This window comes from Agelaius phoeniceus, chromosome 28 (genome assembly GCF_051311805.1).
Source record: "Agelaius phoeniceus isolate bAgePho1 chromosome 28, bAgePho1.hap1, whole genome shotgun sequence".
Classification (NCBI taxonomy): domain Eukaryota; kingdom Metazoa; phylum Chordata; class Aves; order Passeriformes; family Icteridae; genus Agelaius; species Agelaius phoeniceus.
The window spans coordinates 2,533,573-2,561,476 of NC_135292.1; the positions used below are offsets into that span (position 1 = coordinate 2,533,573).

Genomic DNA, 27,904 nt, shown 5'->3' on the forward strand with positions numbered 1-27,904 from the left:
TTGGGTTCCCAGGGGCTGGTCCATGGTGTTGTAGGATTTGTTCTGCTGGCCGTTCATCTTCTCCCCATTTTTGGCCGCTCTCTCCAGCCAGGGCTGCATCAATTGACCATTTGTCTCTAATTAAATCATCAAATACTTGGATTCCCAACTGATTTCCCGGAACTTGTGGTAGCAAGAACATCTCAGTGCTCTAATCCACCCTATATAACATAGACAGTGACAGCACACGTTGGAGTGGGCAGAGGGATGATTCCCCCCCATTTATTTATAGTGAAGTTTTCCCAACATTCTCCATTTGCTGTTTCCCTTTGCAGCTTCACCCGTTTCTGTGGCAGGGTCAGATATCCTCACCCCGGGCTCTGCCTTGAGCTGTGCAAATTCCACCAGTGCAAGCAGGCAGAGCTCGGGGTGAGGGGCAGGGGGAATCAGCCCAATTCCTGCCCCAGGCAAGAGACCCAGGTACATTGGCCAGGCTTTGCCCAGCAGGGTTCATTTGCATTCCTAAAGCTCCTCTCCTGGCTGACTAGAACCAAAGCTTCTCTTCCAGGGCTGCCATCTGGTGAGTCACATGTGGCCCCCCCCCCGAATCTGCTTTTTTTAAAAAAAGTATTAACTATTTAAGAGTTAAAAGTATCACGGTTAAAGCTCTTCAATTTTGCAAAATGCAACATAAAGGCGAACATGGAAAAACCCAGACCAAAAATTGATTCTCACCCTTCTGTCCCAAACCTACCTGACAATATAAAGTAGGATTATTACAAAAAATGTTTCTCATGTTGTAATCTTATCACTGAAACTGTAGGGAAAACAAAAACTCTCCAAGAATCTCTTTAGTGTGAGAGAGTCAAGGCATTGCTTGGTTCTGGCCAGGATGGGCAACAGAAATAATTTCATCCACACATAGCCCAGCTGTGCAGAAAACATCATTCCATGACATGTCAGTTTTACTCGATTTTTCCTAAACTTTACGTAGTCTGAACCAATCTAAATCCACTGCTTTAATGTTCATTGCTTCCAAGTCGTGTAAGTTTTTAGTGTCTGGTTTCCTATTAGACTCGGATTTCTTCCCCTCTGCTGTGAATTCGGTCCACACTCCTGGATTTCCTTCTCAGCCTTTTCCAGACCAGGTGTCTCCAGCTGTGCCGGGGGCAGTGTCTGGGGTAGCTGTTGGTTGCTGTTTGCTGCGGGGCGTTGATGTTTTGTTGCTGGTCCTTATCTCTGTGGGTGTCTTTTGGGCTATTCCCAGTCTGTTCGGATGTTAAACTCGTCTCCATTGAGTGGTGGAGATGAGTTTAACATCCGAACAGACTGGGAACCCCTTAAATAAAACCTTTAAAATTTCTTTCCCAAAGGCAAACCTTTGAGTAGAGAAACCTTTCTGAGCAGAGAAATAAGATTTAAAAGAACCAGGATGGGTACATTTTGCAGCAGTGCAGTCGCAGGCAGCCCAGAGTGTGGGTGTGAGTGAGCCCCAGGGTGGAATTGTGCCGCGGTGCTCCCCAGCAGCTGTGGCAGTGCAGGCCCAGCCAGCGCTGGAGCTGCAGCAGCGGCAGCGAGGCTTGGCCGCAGTGGCTGGAGGTGCCAGGGGAGGGTGGCCAGGATTCCCGAGGGTTTGAGCAGAGGATCTGTGGGCAGGCCCAGGGGCTTGGCCCGCTGTGGAGCCCTGGCTGCTGCTGCGTTGCCTTCAGGGCAGGCTCAGGGGCGGCTCCCATGGTCCTGCTGCAGGCGGGAAGTGCAAATCTCCGGGGCTTCAGAGCCCCTGAGGCCAGGCTGAGGGGTCCCCCCGTGCTCAGCTGTGCTGGCGGCTGTTTCTGGCCTCAGGGACACTTGGCGTGGGCCCCTTGGCCACCAGTGGTGCTGCTTTGCACTCCTTAGGCAGGAGCCGATGGCCTGGCTGGGTGTTGGCAACAGCAAAGTCCCAGGGCAGGCTCTGTGCCAGCCCAGCTTCCTGGGGGAGAGATTCCACAGGAGACAGGATTCTGGCTACAGCCTGCCTTACATTTACATCCCTTATTTCCACCCTGCACTAGGTGGAGAATTGCCCAGGTAAGGAATTCCAGACATGAATTCCAAGGGAGATAATTGAATATCTGCCTTGGGTCTGTCTCTTTTTCTTGCCAAGGCCAATGGCAAAAGCTGTACCCATGGCATCTTGGTTTCCATCTCCGGCTTCCAAAGGTGTTTCTTTATTTCCCCATTCATTCTTTCTACCCAGCCCGAGCTCTGGGCTTGCCAGGGGTTATGGAGGTCCCATTGTATTCCTAAAGCTGCCATAACCCCCTGAAGGGTCTTTCCTGTAAAATGAGTTCCCCATCTGAATCTATTGCTTCCACAATCCATTATCTTTGAATTATTTCTTTTAGAAATAGGTTAATAAGTGATCCAGTGCTTGCTGAAGCAGTCAGAATTGCTTTTGCCCCCCCTGTTAGGTGCCATGGTGTCAGCAGAAGATTTTGAAGCCTTCCTGCTCAGGGCATTTCAGTGCCAGGCTCTTACAAGCACCCACAGCTCCGCGGGTTGAGCTGAGCATGGGCCGGTGACCTGCGCTTTGTCTGATTCCCCTTCCTTAATAACAGCCTGTCTTGTAGCTCTTTTCCCTTCTGCTGCCCTTGCAGAGCCATCCACAAACACATTGTCTCCCTCAGGCCAGGGAATGTCCCATCAATCTCTCCCAGCCTGGCTCGGGAGCTCTGTCCCTTGAGTGCAGTCCTGGGTTCCTTGCCAGCCCCTCTCCAGGCTGTTCAAACAGGAGGCTGGGTTAAACCCTTGCCCTGTCCTCAGTTCTGAATCCTCCTGTGCCATTGAACAAGTTTCATACTGTAATCACCGAGCCCTGCTCATCCATTGAGAGGCTCTTTTGGTTGTCAAAGCTTTAACTTGATGCCAGACTTGAACTCTAGGAGATCCTCCTGTTGTCATCAGTTTTCAGCCTCTGCTCCCACGGAAGCTGTGGCTGCACAATTCTGCAGACAATGAGGCTGCTCTCTGGCCACTGGGTTAAACATTTTAGCACGAGAATTCCTTTGGCAAGACCCTGTTTAACGTCCACCTATAATTCAAATTCTTTTTCCCTGTCTGGAAGGCCCAGGCCACTCGCCTCAGTTAATCTTAATTTTAACACTTGAAAATTCTGTGTTTCCTCCTTGTGTCCATCCATCCAGTTTGTTGACTGGCAAGATAGGAGTGTTGTAGCCTTTAACAGGGACTCAATACCAGGCTGTGAGCCCTTCCTTCCCTCTCTTGGAACAGGGTATTGCTTGTCCTGGTTGCTTTAATTTGTAGAGGCTCCATATCTAATTTTCTGTATTTCCCTGGGGCTGCCCACACTTCTGGGTTCACTTCAGCATAGGCCTTGTCAGACTTTTGACACAGAGGTACAACAGAACTAGCCTCTGTATCCCTTTTTACAGTATTAAAATCCAGCTCTCAAAGTCCTTCCTAGTTAATTACAATCACAGGAGGAAGAAAAAGAAATTCATTTATTTCAAACCTATCCCCCACAGCTTCTAATAGTGGTTGAACAAATCATACCTGCTCATCTTTCCCACTCATTCCCTTAAAAATTAAAATATTCCTTTACTATTTTCCCCTTTAGGTCTAAGATTCAGAGCAGATTGAGAGGCCCCTGTGTCCATCAGGAAATGCCTCCTCTCAATGCAGACCCACCTGAATGTTCTCAAGGGCTCCAGTGTGGAGGGTCCCTGGTGTGATGGGAGCTGTGACAGCCCTGCCAATCCATGTCCATCACGGGCTGGACTTGCTGGTCCTGAGGGTGCTGCTGTCTCTGCTTGCAGTGTCCTTGTGCCCTGCAGCCGGAGCCCTGATTCCTTGCCAGGGGCTGTTTGGGTGGGCTGTGCCCTGCCGAGGAGGGCAATGCCTCTGCCGGGTGCTTGTGGCCGAGCCGTGCCCTGGGTGCTGGGGCCCCCTTGGGCCCTGGGGCTGATCCCTCAGGGGCTGTAGGAGCTCTGCCCTGGCCTTTGCCTTCAGCTTGGCCTTTTGCTGCTCCCTTCTTGCATTCACCTGCTGGGCCTTTGTGCCCAAGTGCTGCAGGGCCTTCTTCTGCCCCTCCTGCAGCCCCCCTCAGTGCCTGTGGGTGCTTGTCTTGCTTTACAAGACAGGCGTCTGCTTGGGAAGGCAGAAAAAGCCCCTCTTGGAATGGAGAATGCAAACCCCCTCCCTCTTAATTTTTAGGATAGTGAAATCAAGGGGCTCTCAGGCAAAGATATGGGATTAGGAATAACGGTTCTTTACTAGTGTGTATAATATAATAATAGTAGTGTGTATCAACAGCTCCGGCAGTGCCAACAAACAGAGCCCGGAGCCGGTCCCGGCCTTTCGGCCGCGGCGCTTTCCCCTTGGGTGCAGTTCCGGGCACGGCCGGCAGGGGCGCCGGTGGCTCCCGCGGGGCGGGGCAGCGCATCCCTGCCATGGGAACCTCTCTTCACGGCAATAGAGCAATCCCTTCATCTAACTCTTTCACTTTTTTACCTTCTGTAGCCTTTCTCCCGTGTTTTGGGAAAGAATTTGGAGAGGGCTGCCTTTTAACTGAGCTCCTAGTGTTTCGATAAGGTGCTTCCTGTAGAGAGAGGGGTTTTCCCTGAACAGCCGGAGCTGTGGTTACCAAGGGGACGTAACTCAGAGCAGGAGGGGTCAGGGGAGGATATCCCGCCGAGGCTCGGTGGGAGTGTGGGCAGGGTCTGCTGCCGGAATCGCCAGAGGGGGATCTTCCCGTGGAGGCCGAGCCGGAGCGTGGGCAGCCCCCACATGGCTTCTGGCGGCTGATCCGGCAGCTCCCGGCAGAGAAAAGGCAGGTGGGAGACCCCGGCAGCAGCAGCGGCGCTGCCCAGCGCAGCTGGCACGGGCAGGGCAGCCGGGGATGGGATGGCTGGGACCCGCCCTCGGTGCGGTCGGCGCGGTGACCTCGGCCCACGCGGCAGGACAGAGCAACCCCATCTTCCCCAGCATGGCCGGCAGAGCGGCCGCGGGCCGGGCAGTGGGGCCAGGGCACACAAATTCACCGCCAGCGCCAGGGCAGGTGGAGCTGCCCTGGGCAGTGAGCCCGCACCTGGGATGGAAACCGGGGCAGGCGGAGCTGAGGCGGGCAGCGAGCCGGGACCCGGGACAGGCGCCTCGGCCGCCAACGGAGGGGGCAAGAGCTGCAGAGGATCCCACTCTCTTTCTGACTTTTCCTCTTGTTCCCCTCCCTTTCATTTCCCCTTTTTATTTTCTTGGTTTTTTCCTCGGGTGTTTCTGATACTTCAAAGATTTTTATTCTCCTAAAATCTCCTGTCTAACATATGGCATATTCTCTTTCTTCTAGATTAAATGGGGTTTTTTTACACATAAATCCAGAACCTAACAAATCTCAACTTCTGCTTGGATATTTTGAAATGGTCGACGAGCTAACTCATGACCTCCTAATGTTGTTTTTCCCATCACCTTTTTATTTATCCTTTGGCAAATTAAGCATCTTTCAGTGACTTGCTTTGCTACACCAAAAATCCCAGTGCACCCAGAATTCCTTAAAAAATGATCACACAAAGCTTGAGTACGCCAGTGGGGCTTCTGATGCACGTCTTCTAATCTTTTCCTAGTAAGCACATTTTATTAAGTAATTGTCTTCCATGTAGAAGTTTCTATTTCCCTGATTTATCTTGTTCATTTCCTATCTTGTTTAATTCTTTTTTCTTGGCTTCCCTAAACTTTGGAATTTCCAGTTTTTCCTCGTTTGGAGTTAATATTAACATAACTCTTTCAGCTCCATTTTCTGCTGCATCCTTAGCTTTGTGATCTGCCCCCAGTTTGCCCAGTTTGCCTCTCCTTTGGCCCGGGCCGGGTTCCCCCCGCCCGCAGCGGCTGGGAGCAGCCGAGAGCCCCGCGCTGCCCATGCCGACCTGGCCCGGCTCCATGGCCGCTGCTGCCGCGGGCTGCGAGGGCTGCGGGAACGGGGCACCGAGGGTGTGGCTGCTGCTGGGGGAGGAGGAGGAGGGAGGGAAGGGCAGGGATGGAGGGGGAGGAGGAGGCGGGGTAAGGGGGGAGGAGGGGGAGAAGGAATGGAAGGGGCGGGATGGAAAAGGAGAAGGAGGTGGGGATAAGACAGGGGAGGAGGAGGAGGGGGGATGGAAGAGGAGGAGCGGGAGGAGAAAGAGCAGGGAAGGAGGCGGGGTTAGAGGGGAGGAGGAGAGGGAGGTGGAGATAGGACAGAGGAGGAGCGGGAGGAAGAGGAAGAGGAGGGACAAGGGCGGATCAAGGCTGAGCTGCGGGAGCCACGCGGTCTCGAGCCCTGCCTGAATTCGCAGCCCCCACCTGTGGGATCATCGCCCCCCCCCCCATGGCTCCGGTGAGCGGGGAGGGGGAGCCCGGCCCGGATATCCCGGGGGGTCCCTGGTTGGGTTTTTGGGGGGATGTTTGGAGAATGAAGAAGTCCAAGGCTGAGCGGAAAAGGCCCCTCGGGGGGACATCGGGGGGTGGCGGTGGCGGCTGCCGGCAGAGGCAGCCTGGAGGAGCAGAGCCCTGTGTGCCCCAGGAGGCCAAAGTGGGGAGGCCAGAGAGGGGGGAGCGCCGCCATTGGCGGGAGCCTCAAGAGCCTGGAGAGGGGCAGGGGGGACTCCTTGGAGCCGCTGCAGCCCAGAGCAGAGAATGAGGGGAGAAGGGAGCCCGGGAGCCCAAACAGCCCCGGCATCCCGAAATGGGGAGAGCCAAGAGGGGGCAGTGCGTCCCCAGAGACGGCCTGGGGGGATCTCGATGCCCTTGCCTGTGGCACGGAGGCAAATCCCATGCTGTCCTTGTCCTTCCTCGCCCAGAGCAGGAGCTGAGCATGGAGAGCAGGGAGGACAAATGCCCGCGGCAGAACCTGGTGGCAGAGGCCGTTTTGAGCGGCTCCACGGCACAGGAAGCCAACGGGGAGGAAAAGGCCCGGAGATGCCGCACGAGGAGGGGCTGCAAACGCAGATGGCGGGGATGTGAGGGGGAAAGAGCCAGCCTGGGCCGGGAAGGCGGCCGGAGATGGAGGCAGAGCTCGGAGCTGGTGCTCCATGAGCAGCTCCAGGATGGGAAGAAGCCCCACACATGCGTGGAGTGTGGGAAGAGCTTCAGGTGGAACTCGGAGCTGATCAGGCACCAGAGGACCCACACTGGGGAACGGCCCTACGAGTGTGGGGAGTGTGGGAAAAGTTTCAGCCAGAGCTCCAACCTGATCAGCCACCAGAGGACCCACACTGGGGAGAGGCCCTATGAGTGCTCCAAGTGCGGGAAGAGGTTTCAGACCAGCTCGAGTCTCTTCCAGCACTATCGGATTCACACAGAGGAGAGGCCCTTCCAATGCCCCGACTGTGGGAAGGGATTCAAGCGCAACTGCAACCTCGTCACCCACCAGCGCATCCACACTGGGGAGAGGCCCTACGAGTGTGATAAATGCAGGAAGAGGTTTCAGACCAGCTCCAGGCTCCTCCGGCACTATCGGATTCACACAGAGGAGAGGCCATTCCAATGCCCCGACTGCGGGAAGGGATTCAAGCGCAACTGCACCCTCGTCACCCACCGGCGCATCCACACTGGGGAGAGGCCCTACGAGTGTCCCCAGTGTGGGAAGAGCTTCTCCAGCAGCTCTACCTTGACCAAACACCAACGGAGGCACCGGTAAGGGAAGCCCTGCGAGTGCCCCGAGTGCGGGAAGAGCTTCGTGCGCTGCTGCAGCTCCATCCCCCACTGGAGGAGGCACTTTGGGCACAGCCCTGGTCACTCACATTCCCTGTGATCCATGTTGGGGACACTCCTGGCTGCTTCTCCTTTGGTTTGACCTGAATTTTTTTCTCTTCTCCATCTCTCTGTCCTCCAAAAGTCCGGAGGGATGGAACAGTCACCTCAAAACCACTCAAATTCCACTGAAAATAACTGAATTTTAACCCCAAAGGGCTCAATTCCACCTCAGATTGCTTGTTCCCTCCTCAAAAAACTCAATCCCAGGCCAAACTCAATCCATTCCACAGCTGTCAAGTTGAGATGGAGTTGGAAGGAGATTGGGAGAAGTGGGATCTCAATATGGAGCAGTGGGATGGGGATTGTGTGGGCCTGGGTGTGTGGGATGTATTTGATAGCAAATAAAACTTTCAGAGTTACTGATTTCTGTCCCTTTCATTTTCAGTCAGTTCTGTTTGCAGAGTGCCACCTTCTCAGCTGATTCAATTCCTATAAAAATCCCATTTTTTAAATCATCTAACCCAAACAATCCAAAAATCATTATCAAAATAAAACCACCCGCACACAATTAATGTTTTCAAAATAATTTTAATTTTTCAAGAGTACTTAAGGATGTTATTAAAGTTTAATTGTTTGGTTGAAATGTCTGAGAAATTGTACTGGTGTTTGGTTTTGTGTTTAGTGTATTTGTAATATGAATTGTTTAACTAAGATCTGTTAGATTGCATGTTAGTTTCTTTAGATATTTTTCATCTGAAGTACTTTAGTCATCGAGTTCTTGGAACGTAAACTCGTTTGGGGGAAAAGTTTGCTGTGCATGAGGGTCTGTGAATATGCCCCAGGCTGATGTAAGGGGAAAGGTATTTCAGGGGATCCCCGAAGGTAACAGGGTGCTCCTGGCTGAGCGCCAAGATGCACCCGGCCGTAATAACCTTTGCTCCATGGTCCTGGTCCCCCATTAAACTTTTATTAAAGTCCTTTATTAACCTGTTTACATTTTCACAGGAGAGTGAACGTGTTTTTCACAGGCAGCTTCACAGAAACTGGAACACGTGGGGGTTCCCAGGAGGGGGCACCGCTGATCCAGGGCATGGAGGCGCTGCCTGCAATCGTCCATAACCGCCCATAAGGAGCCTCCAGGGCTTTACCCTCCATGAGCTGCAGCAGACATGTCGGGAAAGGTGATAAGAGCCCGTGGAATGGTGCTTGTTGCAGGCAGATTGGCCACTTGCAGCTCTTCAAAACTCCCTCCCATGAAAAATTAAAGAACTTCAACCATTCAAAAGTGTGAAAAATGCGTTCACTCTCCTGTGAAAATCTAAAAATTTAATAAAGTTTAATGGGAGTGCAGGACCATGGAGCAAAGGTTATTACAGCCGGGTGCATCTTGGCACTCAGCCAGGAGCACCCTGTTACCTTCAGGGATCCCCTGAAATACCTTTCCCCTTACATCAGCCTGGTGCATATTCATAGAGCCTCATGCACAGCAGCTGGGAAGGGTTTAACACTTTACTGGGTATATTAGCGTTCAGAAACACATAATCACCAGAATGATTATATGCAGGTGCTTTTATTGAAGAGCTCTGGGTGTCAGGGGTACCAACCCAAATCTGACTCTGACATGGGTTCGGGATGAACATGTTTTTATATTCTATCCTTATATAACTTTCATGTTAATGATTGAACTTATATTGTTCTATTGTGTACATAGATTTCAGCCAAGCATGGGTTCCTCGTGGCCCCCCTCAAACTTCTAACATAGTTCCTCATGATTCTTCTTATGATTAAACAATAATTATACTTAATTACTAAACAATCATCACATCTAACAATTGTATCATTTATCATGTTCTGCTTACGCAGGTGCAATTTCACATGATCTGGCAAGCACAAAGCCTAACATTTTCAGAGTCTATTTTTGACATTTTTCCAGGGCCCCACTATCATTCTCCCCCCTTTGAAAGCATTTTCACTTCACTATAGGTGTAAATGTTTTCACTTGATACAGTCCTTTATTTCTCAATTTATTCTTGACGTTCTTCAAGTCCATGGTTGATGTAAACGTTGTCGTGGATGCTGTCACGCACTGGAGAACCAGAAGATGGTGGGCGTGGATCTCGTGTCAGTGCCTTTATTATCTTCTGGTTCCAGGACGTTTTCTTCTGTATCTCTCCTTTTAAGATGCTGTGAACTAACCAAATTGCTAAGAATACAATTAGTAAGATTATCACACTCTCAATGATAGATTTAATCCATGAACTCACATTCCACCCTAGACCTTTAAAGATTTTGCCTAGCCAGGTCGTAGTCAAATCTTTTTGCTCTTCTTGTGCTTCATGCTCTCTTTGTTTCAACTGATTGATGTCATATTCTACATCTGCAGTTACATTTGGGATGTGAAGGCAGCAATGACCAACCCGTCCCTTTAAAAATCCACATACTCCATGCTCTTTCAGGAGTAACAAATCTAAGGCTAATCGATTTTGTAAAGTCATTTTTGTGGTGCCTTGTAATTGTACGTTTAATTCTTTAAATCCTTCCCAGGTGACTCTTGCCAGTCTATCTACCTGACCTGTAAGTTTGTACAGCATCTCCCTACTCTGATAGTTTGCTGTAGGACCAAGCAAAGACTCTCGGGCCCACCCAAATTTCACTCCACCAGAGGGTTCTTGCCAAGTGTCATCTGGATTTTCATTGTCTAGAACTTCTCGTCTTGCTCTTACCTGCACAAGTTCATGTTTTCCGTTAAATGGGGACTTTTTCCAAATTGGAGATGAGGTTGGGAGGCCTAAAGTAATTTCCTTTACTTTCCCATCTACAGGCAGATGTGTTGTCCAGGTGCCATCGCTTGCTGCCCATACAAATTGTCCTGGACCTCGGACTGTACTCCTGGTACATCCTACAACTGCTTTATAATTCACTCTGCCTTGTTTATGTTTGATCCCTCTGCAAGCACAGCCAGTTTGTAGGGCTATTGCCAGGGGTGGCATCTGCTTTATCTCTGCATCAGCAGAAGTGCAGTCATAAGTTTTATTACATGCCCACCAACTTACTTGGTCTGCCCTCGTTCTGCTACTGGTGGCAGTGTTTGTTACTGCTGGATCTGTTTCATTCTCGGGGCCTTCCCACTTAATGCACCAAGGGGTGTTTGCCATACATTGGAATCTTTGAAGGATACTCACAGACCACGCACTGTCCCAAGGCTCTGTCTGACCTTTCTGATCCTTGGCCTCACACTTCCATACCAGAGTGGTTTCTGTAACATTTTCTGTAATCTTTTTATAGTGTGGCAAATAGCATTGCCATTGTGTGATGCCTGCTGATTCTCCCATAGGGGTTCCTAGTGTGCCATCACTTAGAATACAGTCTTTCTGGCCCATGGGTCTCATCCATGTTCCTATTTTCTCCCAAGTTTCCTTGACTACTTGCCTCGACTCAGGTACCTGTTTGCATGCAATTGTTTTGTTCTTTTGTATTTCAGGTAGTTTTGATGTTGTGATTCCCCAATTTACTGGATCTCCTGCTGCCCTTTGGTATTGGTATACAGGCAGTTATTCTACAGGTGTTTTGCATTTTGGCAAAGGCTTTGACTAATCCAATCATTACATTCTCAGCCCAAACTTCATTAGGAACCTTTATCACCTGTGTTTCTGCTTGTACCTCTCTCTTCATTCTAGAATGAAGAGTGGTTAGTTGATCTTTTTGCATTCCACATCCCAAAGACATTAATGACCATAACATTGGCACAATTACTGATAGCATTCTCAAAGTAATTAAACACATCTTATCTGCAGCCTTGTTGGTTCCAGAGTTTACACAGTCCGTGATCCAGGATGGATTTTCTTCACTCGGGTGTAGTGAATCCAGGGGTCCACGCCGGCTACTTTGGCTGCTGTAAAGGTGGTCAGCAGTACCTGGTGGGGCCCACTCCACTTTTCTTTCAGCGGTTCTTCGTTCCAGTTCTTGATGTACACCTCGTCTCCTGGATGTATGTTATGAACTGGGTTCTCGAGAGTCAGCGGTCTATTCCACACGAGGATGCTCCGGAGCCGAGCTAAAGTTTTCCCGAGAGACAGAACATAATTATACACTTCCTGCTTTCCTGTGACGTGCACATTAGGGTTAGGCTCAGGAGATTCATATGGTTTCCCATGCAATATCTCATAAGGGCTGACTGACATCCCACTCCTAGGCTTTATCCGAATCCTCAACAGTGCTATTGGCAAAGCCTGGGGCCACTGCAATTTGGCTTCTTGGCATATTTTACTGATTTGCCTCTTTAGTGTCTGATTCATCCTCTCTACCTGTCCACTTGACTGGGGTCTCCACGGTGTGTGGAGGTCCCAAGTTATCCCCAGCAATCTACTTACCTCTCTTACTACTGTAGCTATGAAATGGGGCCCCCTATCTGATGATACCCTAGGGGTACCCCGAACCTGGGAATAATCTCCTGTAGTAACCACTTTACTGTTTCCTTTGCTTGGTTGGTGTGACAGGGAAGGGCTTCTGGCCACCCAGAGAATGTGTCAACCCCCACTAACAGGTATTTGTATCCTCGAGTTCTTGGCAAGTCTACAAAATCTACCAGCCAATAGTCTCCTGGCTCTATTCCTATCCGAATTCTTCCTGGCTGTGCCTGTCGCCAGCCACTGGGTTGTTTTTCAAGCAGATATCACACTTTGACATTACTGATTTTGCCATTGTTAACATCCGTACCGAAATTAAACTCTGCTTTAGCAATTTTACCAATGCCTCTGTACCCCAATGACATTCGTTATGTTTAATTTGTAGAACTTCTCTCATTATCAAGGGGGTGCCACTATCTGTCCTTGTGCAGTCACATACCATCCCTCTGAATTCTTTTGTGCATTTAGCAAACGTGCCAGTCTCTCATCTTCTACTGAATATTTTGGTTCTGGAGGCAAATTGAATTGGGATACATTAAGCTTTAAAGGTATCAATGCCATTGTTGTTTGCACCTCTCAAGCAACCTGTCGGGCTGCCCAGTCTGCCTTTCGATTTCCCTCACAGATTTTGGAGTTTCCTGATTGCTGTGCTTTACAGTGTATAATTGCCACTTGTTCAGGTTTTTGTACTGCTTTTATCAATTGCAGGACTGCATCCTGATGTTTAATGTGTATACCCAGAGAAGGACAATAGTCCCCTTTCGTTCCACAGTGCTCTGTGTACATGCACCACTCCAAAAGCACATTTTGAGTCAGTCCAGATATTTTCCCTTTTCCCTTCACTTAATTCTAGTGCCCTGGTTAAAGCAACCAGTTCTGCCTTCTGGGCAGATGTATTTGGTGGTAATGCCTTTGCCTCCACTGCTGTACTGACTGTTGTTACTGCATACCCAGCGTATCTGGTTCCGTTTTCCACGAAGCTGCTCCCATCTGTAAACAGCTCCCACTCTGGCTGCTCTAGTGGGACGTCTTTCAGGTCTTCTCTTGCTGAGTAGGTGTACTCTATTACCTCCACACAGTCATGCTCTAATGGGCCTTCTTCAGTTGTGGTACCTAGGAACAAAGCTGGATTCAAAAGGTTAGTTGTTTTTAATGTGACATCATCCTGCTCAGTCAGGACTACCTGGAATTTCATCATCCTGCTTGGGGATAGCCAATGGCCCCCCTTCTGCTCTAAGACAGTGGTTACCATGTGTGGTACATTGACATCTATGTGCCTTCCCATCGTGAGCTTCCTGGCTTCTTGTATCAGCATCAGAGTGGCTGCGACTGCCCGCAGACATGGAGGCCACCCGGCACTTATGCTGTCAAGTTGTTTGGAAAAGTAGCCCAGCGGCCTTTTCCAGCTTCCCAGACCTTGGGTCAGGACTCCTAGTGCTAGGCGCAGCCTTTCATGGACAAACAGCTGAAAATCTTTAGACAGATCAGGTAAGCCTAATGCTGGAGCAGTTGTCAGTGCTTCCTTTAATTTTAGGAAGGCTTCTTTCTGTGGCTTGCCCCAGGTGAATGGCTGCATCTTCTGAGCTTCACACAGGGGCTTCGCAATCAGTCCATAGTCCATGATCCACAGGCGACACCATCCTGCCATCCCGAGGAAGACTCGCAGCTCATGTAGATTCTGGGGCTCTGGAATAGCACAAATAGCTTGGATACGGTTAGTGCCTAGTTTTCATTTGCCCTTGTGAAATTTCACATCCCAGGAGATCACAGTCTGTTGGGCAATTTGTGCCTTTCCTCTGGATACTTTATAACCTCCCATTCCCAGGGAATTTAAAATCTCAATGGTTACCTTTATACAGGTTGCTTTTCTTCTGTAGCTGTTAGTATATCATCAACATACTGCAACAACAGGTATTGGTCTCTTGGTACTTGCCCACTCTCGGTCCAAATCTCCAGCTCCTTTGCCAGTTGGTTTCCAAATAGGGTCGGCGAGTTCTTATATCGTGTCCAGGTGAGCTGGGTCTTTCTCCCATTCCCTGGGTTTTCCCACTCACAGGCAAACAGTTTCCTACTTTCTTTGTCAAGGGGGATGCAGAAAAAGGCATCTTTTAAATCAATTTCAGTAAACCACTTATATATCTCTTTTACGGATATCAGCAATGTGTAGGGATTTGTTACCACTGAATAAATATCCTTTGTTATTTTATTTATTGCTCTCAAATCCTGCACTAATCTATATTCACCATTTGGCTTCTTTATTGGAAATATTGGTGTATGAAATTCTGATTCACATTCTTCTAGAATTCGGTATTTCAAGAACTTATCAATAATCTTTACTTATTCCTTGCCATGCTTCTGGTGTTATGGAATAGTGTTTGACTTGTAGAGCCCTCGCCCCTTCTTTTAACTCTACATGCACTGCTTGTGCCAATTTAGATTTCCCTGGTATATCTGTCTCCCATACAGAGGGAATCACTGCATCTCCTACCTCCCTAGGGGTAGAGGGAACAGGTTTTTCTTTGATCATTAAAATCTGTCCCGTCTTTGATTCAGGTATTTTCATTATAAGCTCCCCATTTTCAAAGGTTATTACCGCATCAAGTTTCTCTAGCAAATCTCTCCCTAAAAGCGGAATTGGACACTCAGGTACGTATAGGAATTTGTGTGTTATAACTTTGCTCCCAAAACACAAATCTAGGGGTTGCAAGAATGGCCGTTTTTCCTCTTTCCCTGTAGCACCGACTATTGTTGTTTGCTTGTCCCCAATTTGTCCTTGCAAATCATTCAATACCGAGTAAGTAGCTCCTGTATCCTATTAGAAATTTGACCTCTTTATGTCCTAATTGTATATTTATAACAGGTTCCTTAACTTGTTCTACTGGCTCTGTGTCTAGTCAGCTGGTATACTCCCCCAAAACCATCCCCTTGGTAACCTGCTGGCACTGATTGCCCAGGTGAAACTGGTTGTTCAAGTCTGGACATTGTCTCTTCCAATGCCCCTCCCGCTTGCAATACGCACATTGATTTAGGTTTAACCCCTGCCTGACTGGTCTCCTATTTTGACTATTCCTGTTACATCCCCTGAAATTTGGGTTCCCTTTTCCTTGTATTACTGCCAACAGATTCTGCTGCTGCCTTTTACTCGCTTCTCTTTCGCGATTGTTATATACCTTCCAGGCTACCTCATGTAGCTTATTCAAATTCCTTCGTTCTTCCCCTTCTAATTTTTCAATTTTCTACGAATATTGTCCTGTGACTGGCCCAAGAATATGAGAGCGAGCTGAACCTTTGCTTGTTCTGTGTCCATTTGGAGATCTGTATATTTTCTTGCTACCTCCTCAAGCCTCTCCAAAAACGCAGTGGGAGATTCCTTCCTGTCGAACTTTGTATAGTTTAGACCAATTTATAGTTTTGGGCACAGCATTCTGAACTCCTATTTGGATCCACTCTTGATATTTCCGTAGTCTCCCCATACCGCAAAATAAATTAGGGTCCCAATTTGGATCCTCAATTGGGAAATTCTCATCTAAATTCCCTGTTACGAATCCATTTCTGATGTTCTCTCTTACCCTTTCTTTGGCTGCCTTAAGTACCATCTCTTTCTCAGTAGAATCCATCAAAGTATCTAATATTAATATATTAGATATATTAATATATTATATATAGATATATATTAGATATATTATTATACGATATATAATTTTATATATATATATAATAATAATATGCATATTATTGTATGTCATCCCAGTCAGGATTTTGAGGTTTTTATAACCATTTTTAATACTCATGCCATTTTATCAGGATTTTCTCTATGAATTCTGGCTGATTGTTTCCAAATAACTAAATCTGCAGGAGAGAAAGGCACTTTTATAAATACTGGCCCTTCCACTCCAACACTTTGTCGCAAGGGGGCAATTACAGTCCGTTTTTGTCTGCCTATGTCTTTTCTATCCATAACTGGGGCAAGGTTAGACCGATTCCTGGTTCTGTGGGCTACCCCATCGTTGATTCTCTCTCTCTCCTTTCTACCCCAGTTAGGTTTTGCTCATCTTCCGAGGAAGAGGGATCAGGTGACGATGGGAGAGGAGATTAAAGAGGGAAGGGTGTACTAGACGAGACCGGTTCAGGACTAGGTGGGGTAGGAGCAGGCAGTGGGATAGGGACAGATGGAACAGGTGGGATAGGGTTAGGTTCTCTTGTTCCTATTGGAGCTACCTGTAAATCAATATCTGTATAATTTTCCCTACTCAGGCTTTCTTTCAACGCCAAGTGTTCTAAACAACGTTCCTCACAAACCCCACACTTATTGCTTGCAGATGTTTTAACCATCATTAATTCACATTCATCCTGCCATTCTGGCTTTGCCCGTAAATAGAAAAACAAATCAACATACGGAACCTCATCCCATTTTCCTTCTTGTTTACAAAACGACATTAACTGCAAAATAGTGTTATATTGCAGAGTCCCGTATTTTGGCCATTTTTCACCATACTCCAAGGCATATCCTGGCCACCATGTATTACAATAATCAATCAACTTAGCTTTACGTAATTCTTCCCCAAAATTACCCTGTTTCCAATGTACTAATAAGCACCCCAAAGGAGAACTTTGCGGGATAGAGGTGTTGCCGCCCAAAATCCCTTTCAGTTTCTCCCTTCCAAATATACCACAAATTGCCGAACCCGCAACGCTTTCGCGATTGTCTTATGGAACGGCGCCTGGGCTTGTACCAGCAGGAATTCCTTTAGCCCAACCAAGCGTAGCTTTCGCTGCGTCTCATTGGCAGGCACCCAAACCAAAGTAAAAAGCACCTTACCTTTCTCCCGGGGACGTGGCGAGCGGCAGAAGCGGTCGCGGCCGATCGAGCTCCCCGAGAATCCCTCGGTGCCGGCTGGAGCGCGGTCGAGTCACGAAACTCGCTCAGCAGCACCCGCAGGGTCCCATCCGGGGTCGCCAAAATGTTAGCGTTCAGAAACACATAATCCCATCAGCGATTATATGTGGTGCTTTTTATTCAAGAGCTCTGGGAATCGGGGAAGTTTCCACCCAAATCTCATTCCGACCATACATTCGAGGTGAACATGTTTTATCCTCTATCATTACATAACTTTCATGTAATTATTAAACCTATATTGTTCTATTGTATACACAGATTTCAGCTAAACATAGCCCCCTTTAAATTTCCAACATAGTTTCTCACAATTCTTCTTATGGTTATGTAATAATTATATTTAATTACTAAACAATCACCACATCTAACAATTATATATTTTATCATACTGCTTACGCAGGTGCAGTGACCTGAGAAAACACAAAGCCCAATATTTTCAAAGACTATTTTTAACATTTTCCAGGGCTCCACTATCACTTTTATTTCTTGTGGGAAAAAACCCTTCATCTCAACCAGGCACTCATGGCCAAAACTGGGTGACTGCCTCTGGAATTCCTTATACCCAAGGATAGCTCCCAGACAAAAGCTGCCAGGAGTGACAAGTCTGGCTGGCCTTGGCTTCCTGAGGGCTGGCCCTCATCTGCCTCTGAAACACTGGGGCTGGGTGCTTTCCTTCCTTATAAAAAGAACTCTTCTTCCTGTCCAGGCACCCACAGCCAAAACTGAGATTCCACCTCCAAAATGCCCAATGTCCAAGGAAAGCCCCTAGACAAAAGGTGCCAGGAGAGACAGGGCTGGCTGGCTTGGCCTGAGGGTGGCCACCTCTCATCTTCTTCCTCAACACTTGGACTTTGTGCTTTACTTTCCTATGGGCAAAAACACCCATCTTGACCATGGCCAAAACTGGGATTCCCCCTCCAAAACTCCATACATCCAAGGATTGCTCCCAGGTGAAAGCTGCCAGGACAGACAGGTCTGGCTGCCCTTGGCCTCCTGGGGGTGCCTCTCCCCTGCTGTCCAAACACTGGGGCTGGGTGCTTTCCTTCCTATGGAAAAGAACCGTCCTTCTTATCCATGCAGAAACGGCCGAAATTGGGGTTCCACCTCCCAAATTCCCGATATCCAAGGGTTGCTTTCAGACAAAAGCTGCCAGGACAGAGAGGTCTGGCTGGCCTTGGCCTCTGATGGCCGCCTTTCATCTGCCCCTGAGACACCACCGGTGTTCTGTGCTTTCCTTCCTATGGAAAAGAACCATCCTTCTCCTCCAGTGTCCATGTCTGAAATTGGGATTCCACCTCTGAAATTATCAATATCCAAGGGTTGCTCCCAGGCAAAATCTGCCAGTACTGTCAAGGCTGGCTGGCCTGGGCCTCTGGTGGCTGCGCCTGCAACAGTGGGGCTGGGTTCTTTCCTTCCCATGGAGATCCCTGGGACACTGTGGGGACCTCATGGAACCAAGGGGATCATTGTGGCACCACTGGAGCCCATGGAACCAAGGGAATCATTGTGGCCCCACAGGAGCCCATGGAACCAAGGGGATCATTGTGGCACCACTGGAGCCCATGGAACCAAGGGGCCATGGTGACACAGAGGGGCTCCATGGACCCAGAGACCATTGTGGCTCTGTGGGGCCTGATGGAACCTTGGAGACCATTCCAACCTTCAGGGCCTGGTGTCACCAAGGGGGCATTATGACACCTCAGGGCCCCATGGAAGCAAGGGACCATTGGGACACTGTGGGACCTCATGGAACCCAGGGAACATGGAACAGCTCTGGCTGGCTTGGCCTCCCAGGGGCCACCTGACAGCTCTGGCTGATCTTGGGGTGTCAAGGGCTGCCTTTCATCAGCTCCTGGAGCACTGGGGCTCTCTGCTTTCCTTGCTATGGAAAAGGGCTGTCTGACTTTTCAGATGCCCATTGCCAAAACGGGTACTCTCCCTAAAATAATTTCCTCTATGCAAGGGTATCTCACCAAACAAAACCTGCCAGCTCTGGCTGGCCTTGGCCTCTGGTGGTCACCTCTCATCTGCCCCTGAAACACTGGGGCTCTGTTCCTTCATTCCTATGGAAAAGAACCAGCCTTCTTGTCCAGGGACCATGGCCAAAATTAGAATTTGGCCTCCCAAATTCTGTATATCCATGGATCGCTCCCAGACAAAAGTAGCCAGGACAGACAGGTCGAGCTGGCCCTGTCCTCTGGTGATTTCTTTAGACTCTGAGCCGAATGTTTTCATTTGGAAACACCTTGGAGAGGGCCCAGAGATGTCCCAAGGAGGGGTTTGGAGGCCTTGGGAACATGAGCACTGTATAGGGACAAAGGAGCTCTGTGCTCAGTGGGGTGGAGCCTGAGGACAGTGGAGCAGAGCCATGAGAGTGTTTAAAGAGCGATTTCAGGGCTGGTGGATCCTTTTGACATAGTGGAAAACAGCCAGAGAGAGAAAGAATTAACGCCAAGGGCAGCTGGGGAGGCCCAGAGTGGCAGCAGGAGAAAGGAATTTCCCTGTCAGGGCAGGGCTGTGGTGCAGCACGTCCCCAGCAGGAGCCTGGAGCAGCCCCAGGCTTTGTGTGGGCAGGCAGGGGCAGGCAGGAGGCAGAGCTGTCAGCAAAGGAAGGGCCCAGCCAGGTGGGGCAGCCAGGGGATGCCCAGAGCCTGCAGGGACAGAGGCCAGGGCAGGGACACCGTGGGACAGCCTGGGCTGCACAGGGCACAGGGATGGGCAGCAGCTGCAAGACAGCCCTGACAGAGCCAACCTGGGCAGCACTTTGGCCATGGCTGCTGGGCCTGGGCCTGAGCCAGGAGGGGACAAGTGACCCTTGCAGGCCTGGGGTCTCATGGCCTCCCTGTCCCTGCTCAGCAGCCTGGCAGGGGCTGCCCCACGCTCCTGCCCTTGGCATTGCCCATCCCCACATGCCAGGGCCCATCCCGGGAAGAGCCCTGAGCAAGGAGGGAGGGACAGGATCTGCCTGGCCAGGCCCTGGGGCTCAGGCCTTGGCCCTTTACATTCCTGAAACAAATCCAGGTTTGCTCAGCACCAGAGACACCTTTGCCTTGTTTGTCCCCAGCTGCCATCAGTGCCTCCAGTGTTCTGCTCTCCCTGGAACCCGGGGACACTTTCTCAGTCCTGTCCCTGACAGGGATCTCTTTAAAGTACAAGAAACTTCAGTATTTCAATCTGACTTGGAGCTCTTGAGAAGTCTTTGAGCCCACTCTGAGGGACTGGGTGTGATGCAAAGAGCAGCAAAGGCCCAGAGGGTGATTAAAGTCCTTGTGCTGTGTCTGTGCTGCTGAGCTGGGCCGGGCGCCTGGCCCAGAGGCAGCTCCTGGCAAGGGCAGCAGAGCTGCAGAGAGACAGCTCTGGCCAGGAGCAGCTCCTGTGCACAGCCCAGCAGGGCTGGGGCACTGCCAGGGCCCCTCAGGGACACGAGCAGGGTACAGACAGAGCTCACAGGGGCTCGGCACTGGCCGGGGCTGTGGGATGTCCCCGCGGGGGCTGTGTCACAGCAGCACCTCTGGGGCTGTGTCCTAGAGCCACAGAGCAGCTGGGATGGCAGCAAGGGGCTGTGTGACAGCACAGAGTGGGCTGTGTGACAGCACTGAGGGGGTTGTGACAGCACAGAGCTAGCTGTGACATCACAGAAGGCGGCTCTGTGACATCACAATGTGGGTTGTGACACAGAGTCACAGAGCAGCTGTGTGATGCCACAGAGAAGGCTGTCACATCACAGGGGGACTGTGACACCACAAATGTGCTGTGTGACATCACATAGCAGCTGAATGACATCATATGGAGGTTGTGTGACCTAACAGAGTGATTGTGTGACATCACAGGGACAGTGTGACATAACAGGGGCAGTGTGACATCACAGGGGCTGTGTGACATCACAGGGGCTGTGTGACATCACGGGGGCTGTGTGAGGTCCCTGGGGAGGTCACTCTGCCCCGGCCCCCTCACAGCTCCCCCCAGAGCAGTCCAACCCTGCTCGTGCACAGCAGGGTCCCCTGTCCCCACGGGCCCCCCGGGTCCCCCGGTCCCGCAGCCTCCCCCAGAGGATGTTCCACGAGATCGACCCCAGAGCCTGACACGGGGACAGGGGCCGGGGCCCTGGGGGTGGCACAGGGGGACAGGGACCCCCCGGCAGCGTCCCCGTGTCCCCCAGGGCCAGAGCCTGGACCAGGGCTCCTTCACTGTGTTATAGATAAATATCATAATATTGGCTTTTTGCAAATATTAAAATGGATTTTATATGTGTGATGTTAAAATAACTTTGTTCTAAAGATATAGTTTTTATTTCTGTTGTTAATTGAGCTTAGACATAGTAGTGAAATAGCTGATAGAAGTGTGCTTGTGTTAAACTGCCTGCTTGGATGGGATAACATCCAATGCACCCAGGATGAGGACACCTGTACAGATCTGCCAACTATCAGCACTCCCCGTCTGAAGGCAGAGTGCACCAAGGCCCAAAAACTGGAGGTGATAAAGAGAAGGAGCCAAAACCACAGCCAAGAAACACACATGCTCTGAAAAGGCAGACCCAAGGAGGTGCCATGTAAAATCATTCCTGGAATATGTAAAGTAGTTTATGGATATGCATGAGGCTCTATGAATATGCACCAGGCTGATGTAAGGGGAAAGGTATTTCAGGGGATCCCCGAAGGTAACAGGGTGCTCCTGGCTGAGTGCCAAGATGCACCCGGCCGTAATAACCTTTGCTCCATGGTCCTGGTCTCCCATTGTCCCTTGTTAAACTTTGTGCATTTTCACAGGAGAGTGAACGTGTTTTTCACAAATGGAATCTCAAGGAAACAAGGGTCAGTTGTTAAGCCAAGGCTCTGCTTTGACCAAGTGGGGCCTCATGGGACACAGGTGCCACTGGGACATTGCCAGGTCTGCTAGGAACAAGGCTCCATTATTGCACAGTGTTACAGATGAGTAATGTCATAGTTGGGTCTCACAGTGAGGAGATAGATCCTATGTGTGTGTTAAGATGTGTAGTGATGTTATTGTCATCTGTCCCCCATAGTCCTCTTCCCCTCCCCTTGTAATGGCCTTGGTGGTTGGGGCATTTGGGGAGGGCAGGTTTGTCACTGGAAGGCAGGCATGGCCACACCTGCTCTCCAGTCAGGGTGCAAGAAAGCATTCTCCACCAATGGATGGCCACAAAGAGTTACCTGACAGACTTTGGGTGGGGCTAGGATTGCCTGATGCAACACCAAAGTCTAAAAGGAGGAGCAGCCAATTTGTGAAGGAGCCATGTGGCTGATAGCCACGGGGTGGGGAAGGGCTCCCAGTGCTGTTTCAGTCCTTTGTTGTCATTTTTTTCAAGGTTGAATCAACCTTAAAATTTTAAAAGTAGCGGTCATTTCTCACACACAGCAAGGCCTCAGGGCGCCCAGGAGAGCGGCGTGACAATGACATCTTGGGGAACCAAGTGTCACCTGCCAACACAACGGGGCCTCATGGAAGCCAGGGGCCACTTGGATATTGCCAGGGCAGGTGGAACTCAGTGTCCATTGTGACACAGCACAGCCTCGTGGAACTCAGCAGAGCATTGGGACAGCCTGGAATCTCATGGAGCCAAGGCTCTGCTTTGGCAAAGTGGGGCCCACAGGACACAGGTGCCCCTGGGACATTGCCAGCTCTTGTGGAACCCAGTGTCCACTGTGACACAGCAGAACCTCATGGAAACATGGGGGCCACTGTGACGCAATGGAATCCCATGGAAGCAAGTGTCAGTTGTGAACGCAGCAGGGCCTCACAGAACCCAGGGGCAACGGGGACCGTGCTGTGGCTCGTGGGAGCAAGGGGCCATTGTGACCCAGCGGGGCCTCCTGGAACCCAGGAGAACATTGTGGGCCCATGGATCCTCATAGAAGCACGGCCCCATTGTGACAAAGTGCAGCATCACAATGGTCTCCTGGGTTCCATGAGTCCTCGCTGTGTTTAGAATTGACACTTGGTTCCCCAAGATTCCATGGCTCCATCCCTCTGCTCTCCTGTGATTTGAGGCTGTGCTATGTCACAATGGACACTTGCTTCCTCCAAGGCTGGAGATGTCCCAGTGGCACTGGGCTTCCATGAGGCCGCGCTTTGTCACAATGGGGCCTTGCTTCCATGAGATTCCATTGTCCCACAGTGGTCTCCTGGGTGCCACAAGGCCTGCCTTTGTCACAGTGGAACCTTGCTTGCACCAGCCCTGGCAATGTCCCAGTGGCACAGGGGTTCCAGGAGACCCTGCCGTGTCACAATGGGCCCTTGGTTCCATCAGGTTCCATTGTGTCCCAGGGCTCTCCTAGGTCCCATGAGGCCTTGGTCTGCCACAGTGGTGTCTTGTTCCTACCAGGCCTGACAATGTCCCAGTGGCACCTGTGTCCCATGAGGCCCCACTTGATCAAAGCAGAGCCTTGCTCTCATGAGATTCCCCTGTGTCACAATGTTCTGCTTGGTTTCATGGGAACCTGATGTGTTGACAATTGATCCTTGGATCCTAGAGATTCCATTGCATCATGGCTGTGTCCTTGGTTCCATGAGGCCCAGCTTTGTCACAACTGGACCTTGGTTCCATGAGATTCCATTGTATCACAGCGGTGTCCTTGGTTCCATGAGGCCCTGCTGGGTCACAGTGGAGCCTTTGTGCCATTCGTTTCCATGGTGCCACAATGGTCTCCAGCATTCCATGAGGCCATGCAGCAAAAGAGTGGACCCTTGAATCCATGAGTTTCCATTCCATCAGGATGATCTCTTGCATTCCATGAGGCCCTGCTGTGTCACTAAGGAGCCTTTGTTCCATGTATTCCCATTGGGACACCATGGTCTCCAGTGCTCCATGAGGCTGAGCCATGAAACTCTGGGCTCTTGGTTCCATGAGATCCCACCACGGTGTCACCATGGTCTCCCGGGTGCTGTAACAATTCACACTTGGTTCCATGAGATCCCACCACGGTGTCACCATGGTCTCCTGGGTCCTGTAACAATTCACACTTGGTTCCATGAGATCCCACCACGGTGTCTCCATGGTCTCCTGGGTCCCATGAGGGCCCCTCTCTGTGCCACAGTGTTTGCCTTGGTTTCCTGAGAAGCTGATGTGTTGACAGCTGACCCTTGGCTCCTTGAGATTCCATTGCATCCCAGCGGTGTCCTTGGTTTCATAAAGCCCAGGTTTGTCACAAGGGAGCCGTGGTTTCAGGATATTCCATGGTGCCACAATGGTCTCACCACTCTCTGAGGCTGCACAGTGAAACAGTGGACACCTGGTTCCATGAGATTCCATGGGGTAACAGTCAATTCTTTTGCTTCTTTTCTGCCAAGGTCGGGATGAAATCCCAAGACAGCATTTCTTGTTTGGACTCAGGTGTTCATTAGCTCTTGTCTCTAGAACAGTCTCACAAGCTGTGAGTTCTGCAGCACTTCGCTAACAAGGTAAAAATGGAGCCCCATCTCTCTCTCTCTGCAAGGTCTTTTGAGGATAAACTGTCCAATTAAGAAATGACACCTAAATTACTTTTACTTTTAACCCAATAACCAAGCAACCGTGCCCAACATAAGGGACTTTTTTATCCAATTACACAATACCACCCAAACCCGAGGAGGAGGAGGAGGAGGAGAAGAAGAAGAAGAAGGAGATGAAGGAGATGAAGGAGAAGAAGGTAAAGAAGGAGGAGAAGGAGGAGAAGGAGAAGGAGGAGGAGAAGGAGAAGGAGAAGGAGGAGAAGGAAGAAGGAGAAGGAGAAGAAGGAGAAGGAGAAGGAGAAGGAGAAGGAGAAGGAGAAGGAGAAGGAGAAGGAGAAGGAGAAGGAGAAGGAGAAGGAGAAGGAGAAGAAGGCAAAGAAAAAGGATCAGCCTCCGCCCTAAAACCTCCATCTTGCTTTATATATATTACTATATTCTAAAACTTTAACTCCAAGTTGTCCACCATGTGATATTCCACCCTTCTAATCAAACTCCACACCCATAATCCCAGTTCTATCATTCCATTTTGGAAGCCTTCTCCACAGCCTCAGGTCAAATGCAGTGTTCTCTTGGGGGTCAGTGTCTGTCAACTCAGAAAGTCCGAAATTCTCAGCAGCCCGGGTTCCAACAGGTAACAATGTTCTCCTGTGTTCCAGTAGGTTCCATTGGGCCTGGCTCTGTCACCATGGACACCTGGTTCCATGGATTCCATGGGGTGACAATGTTCTCCAGTGTCACCATGGACACCTGGTTCCATGGATTCCATGGGGTGACAATGTTCTCCAGTGTCACCATGGACACCTGGTTCCATGGATTCCATGGGGTGACAATGTTCTCCAGTGTTCCATCAGGCCCGGCTCTGTCCCCATGGACACTCGGTTCCATGGGCAGTGTCCGTGTCCCAGTGGCACCTGTGTTCCATGGCACCCCTGTCTGACCAGGGACAGTTTGTTCCAGGACATTCCAATGAGTCCCAGCGGTCACTTGGGTTCCATGCAGGTGCCTGGGGAGCGGGAGCTCAGCCCAAATATCCTGGGGGTCCCTGGGCTGGTGTTTGTTGGGGGGAACCTTTGGATCTTGCAGGGCTCCAAAGCTGAGCCACGGATGCCCCTTGGGACAGAATGGAGCAGCATGGAAGCCAGGAGACCCTGATGGAGCCAGGAGAGGCTCATGGAATCCAGGAGAGCGTGATGGAGCCAGGAGACCCTGATGGAGCCAGGAGACCCTGATGGAGCCAGGAGAGCCTGATGGAAGCCAGGAGACCCTGATGGGAGCCAGGAGACCCTGATGGAGACCAGGAGAGCCTGATGGAGCCAGGAGACCCTGATGGAGCCAAAGCTGCAGCGGGACCCAGAGGGACCTCATGGGAGCCCAGGCTGGGGGAATCCTCAGGGCTGTGCAAGGAAAGGTTCACCACAAGCAGCCCTGGAGCGAGATGTGCAGTGTGAAACAGGCCCATCACTTGTTTTGTAAATTTTAAAAGTTTAATAGAAATAAAATGGTTATAAAAATAGCAATACAATTAGAGTAAGAATAATTTGGACAATTTGAATTAGGACAATATGAGACAACAGAGAGAAACGGTAATGGAGGTCCGGGTACCTTTTTCTGGGCACCACAAGCCCGAAAAGGGACACCCGTTAACAAAGGATTAACCCTTAAAAACAACAGCCTGTTGCATATTCATACACTTCATCCATGATGCATAAATTCCATTCAAACACAGGATTCTGTCTGGGCAGTGCCACCTTCTTCCTCCGAATCCTAACAGCGCCTTCGAGGCGGGAAAAAGTTCATTTCTTCTGATAAGAGGGAAATAAATTCCTTTTCTCTGAAAGATTTAGGTGTCCTGTGGCTGCTATCACACTGCGAGTCCTTTCTTTAAAAAAAGAATCCTTCATAGCATCATTTCTATTTTAACATTTTTTATAACCTAAAACTATATTTAACACAAGAGAATTAATACAGCATTGCTTTCTAACACAAGACATATAATATTAATTTTAATATTTGCGAAAAGCCAATCATAAAATACATGCATTTTTCACATGCAGGCAAAGCCAGCGAGGCAGCAGAGCAAGAGAGAGAGCAGAGCCAGCGACACAACAAACGCACCGAGAGCGAGAGAGCAAGTTTGAACAGAGCTTGCAAAGGGCAAAATCAGCTCAGACCAGCTTAGACTGAAGAACAAGGAGCACCAGGCATGGGCTGATGGTCCAGGTAAAAAGTTCCAGCGTGAGGAGGACGACAGAAGCCTTCATCAAAAGAGCACCAGAAGACTGAGGGCCGCCACAGGAGGAACGGACGCAGGCGCTGAAGCCACACACGGCTGTAAAACCGGGACACAGCTTTATGCAAATGTGAGTATGCTAATGAAGTGTTGTAATTGTGACTTTTAAAATGGAGCTGAAGGCTAAAGGAGACCGAGTGGGTTTTTGCCAGAGAGATCCTCCTCGCTCCCAGCGCTGGATACACAAATCCCTGCTCTGTCTGACTGCAGAGTTTGATTTCCTCGCCCAGTTTGTCCCACTCCCCCTTTCCCTGCCCTCTCCTCCCCTCTCCCAATCCCATTTATGGGATTTGGGGTCATTTGGGGGATTGGGGTCATTTGGGGGATTTGGGTTCTTTTTGTGCCTTTGGGGTTATTTGGGGGTTTTTGGGGTTATTCAGGGTAAATTTGGGACCATTTGGGGTAATTTTTCACATTGTTAGGTTTTTAGGGCAATGTGTATGTGGGGTAATTCAGGGCACTGTGTGGGTTTGGGATCATTTTATGGGATTTGAGGGAATTTTAATGGATTTTAATAGGAATTTAGAAGGATTTTAATAGAATTTAATGGGGTTTAATAGAAATGTAATCGGATTTAATGGGATTTTCTTTGGATTTTATGGACTTTTAATGGAATTTGATGGGATTGTAATGGAATTTTATGGGATTTTAATGAGATGTCATGGGATTTTAATGGAATTTAATAGTATTTTATTGGATTTTAATGGTGTTTAATGGGAATTGAGTGGAATTTAATGGGATTTTTATGGGATTTTAATGGGATTTGATGGGGGTTTCCCCCAGTCCACAGCATTCCCCCAGTCCACAGCTCCCTCCCACCTCAATTTGGGGGTCCCATTCCCCTCTTTCCCCCCGCTCTCCCGCCCCTTCCCCATCGTTCCCCCAGTCCCCAATCCCCTCCCCCGTGCTTGGTTTTGGGGGTTCCAGGCCCCTCCTGCTCCCTTTGGGGGTCCCGACCCCACTTTGGTTGAATTTGGAGCCCCCCCGCCCCCCTTCTCCCCGCGCCCCCCGCTCACCCCGCGGCCGGGGGGGCTCCCAGCGCCCCCAGTGCCACCAGTGCGGCCCCAGCTGCGCCCGCACGCCCCATCCCCATCGCCGGGGTCACCGCCCCCCGCCCCAAATTCCGCTCCTGGACACTGAGAGCCATCAGCGACAAACGCTCTGATT

At 50.0% G+C, this 27,904-nt stretch overlaps 1 protein-coding gene across 1 annotated transcript in view; it reads left to right on the forward strand.

Moving 5' to 3' along the window:
* LOC143696053 (uncharacterized) overlaps positions 1-27,904 on the forward strand; it is a 1,205,294-nt gene that overhangs the window by 378,972 nt on the left and 798,418 nt on the right. Inside the window, 1 exon segment of the mRNA XM_077191259.1 lies at positions 7,096-7,638. Coding sequence (XP_077047374.1) covers positions 7,096-7,638 — 543 coding nt within the window.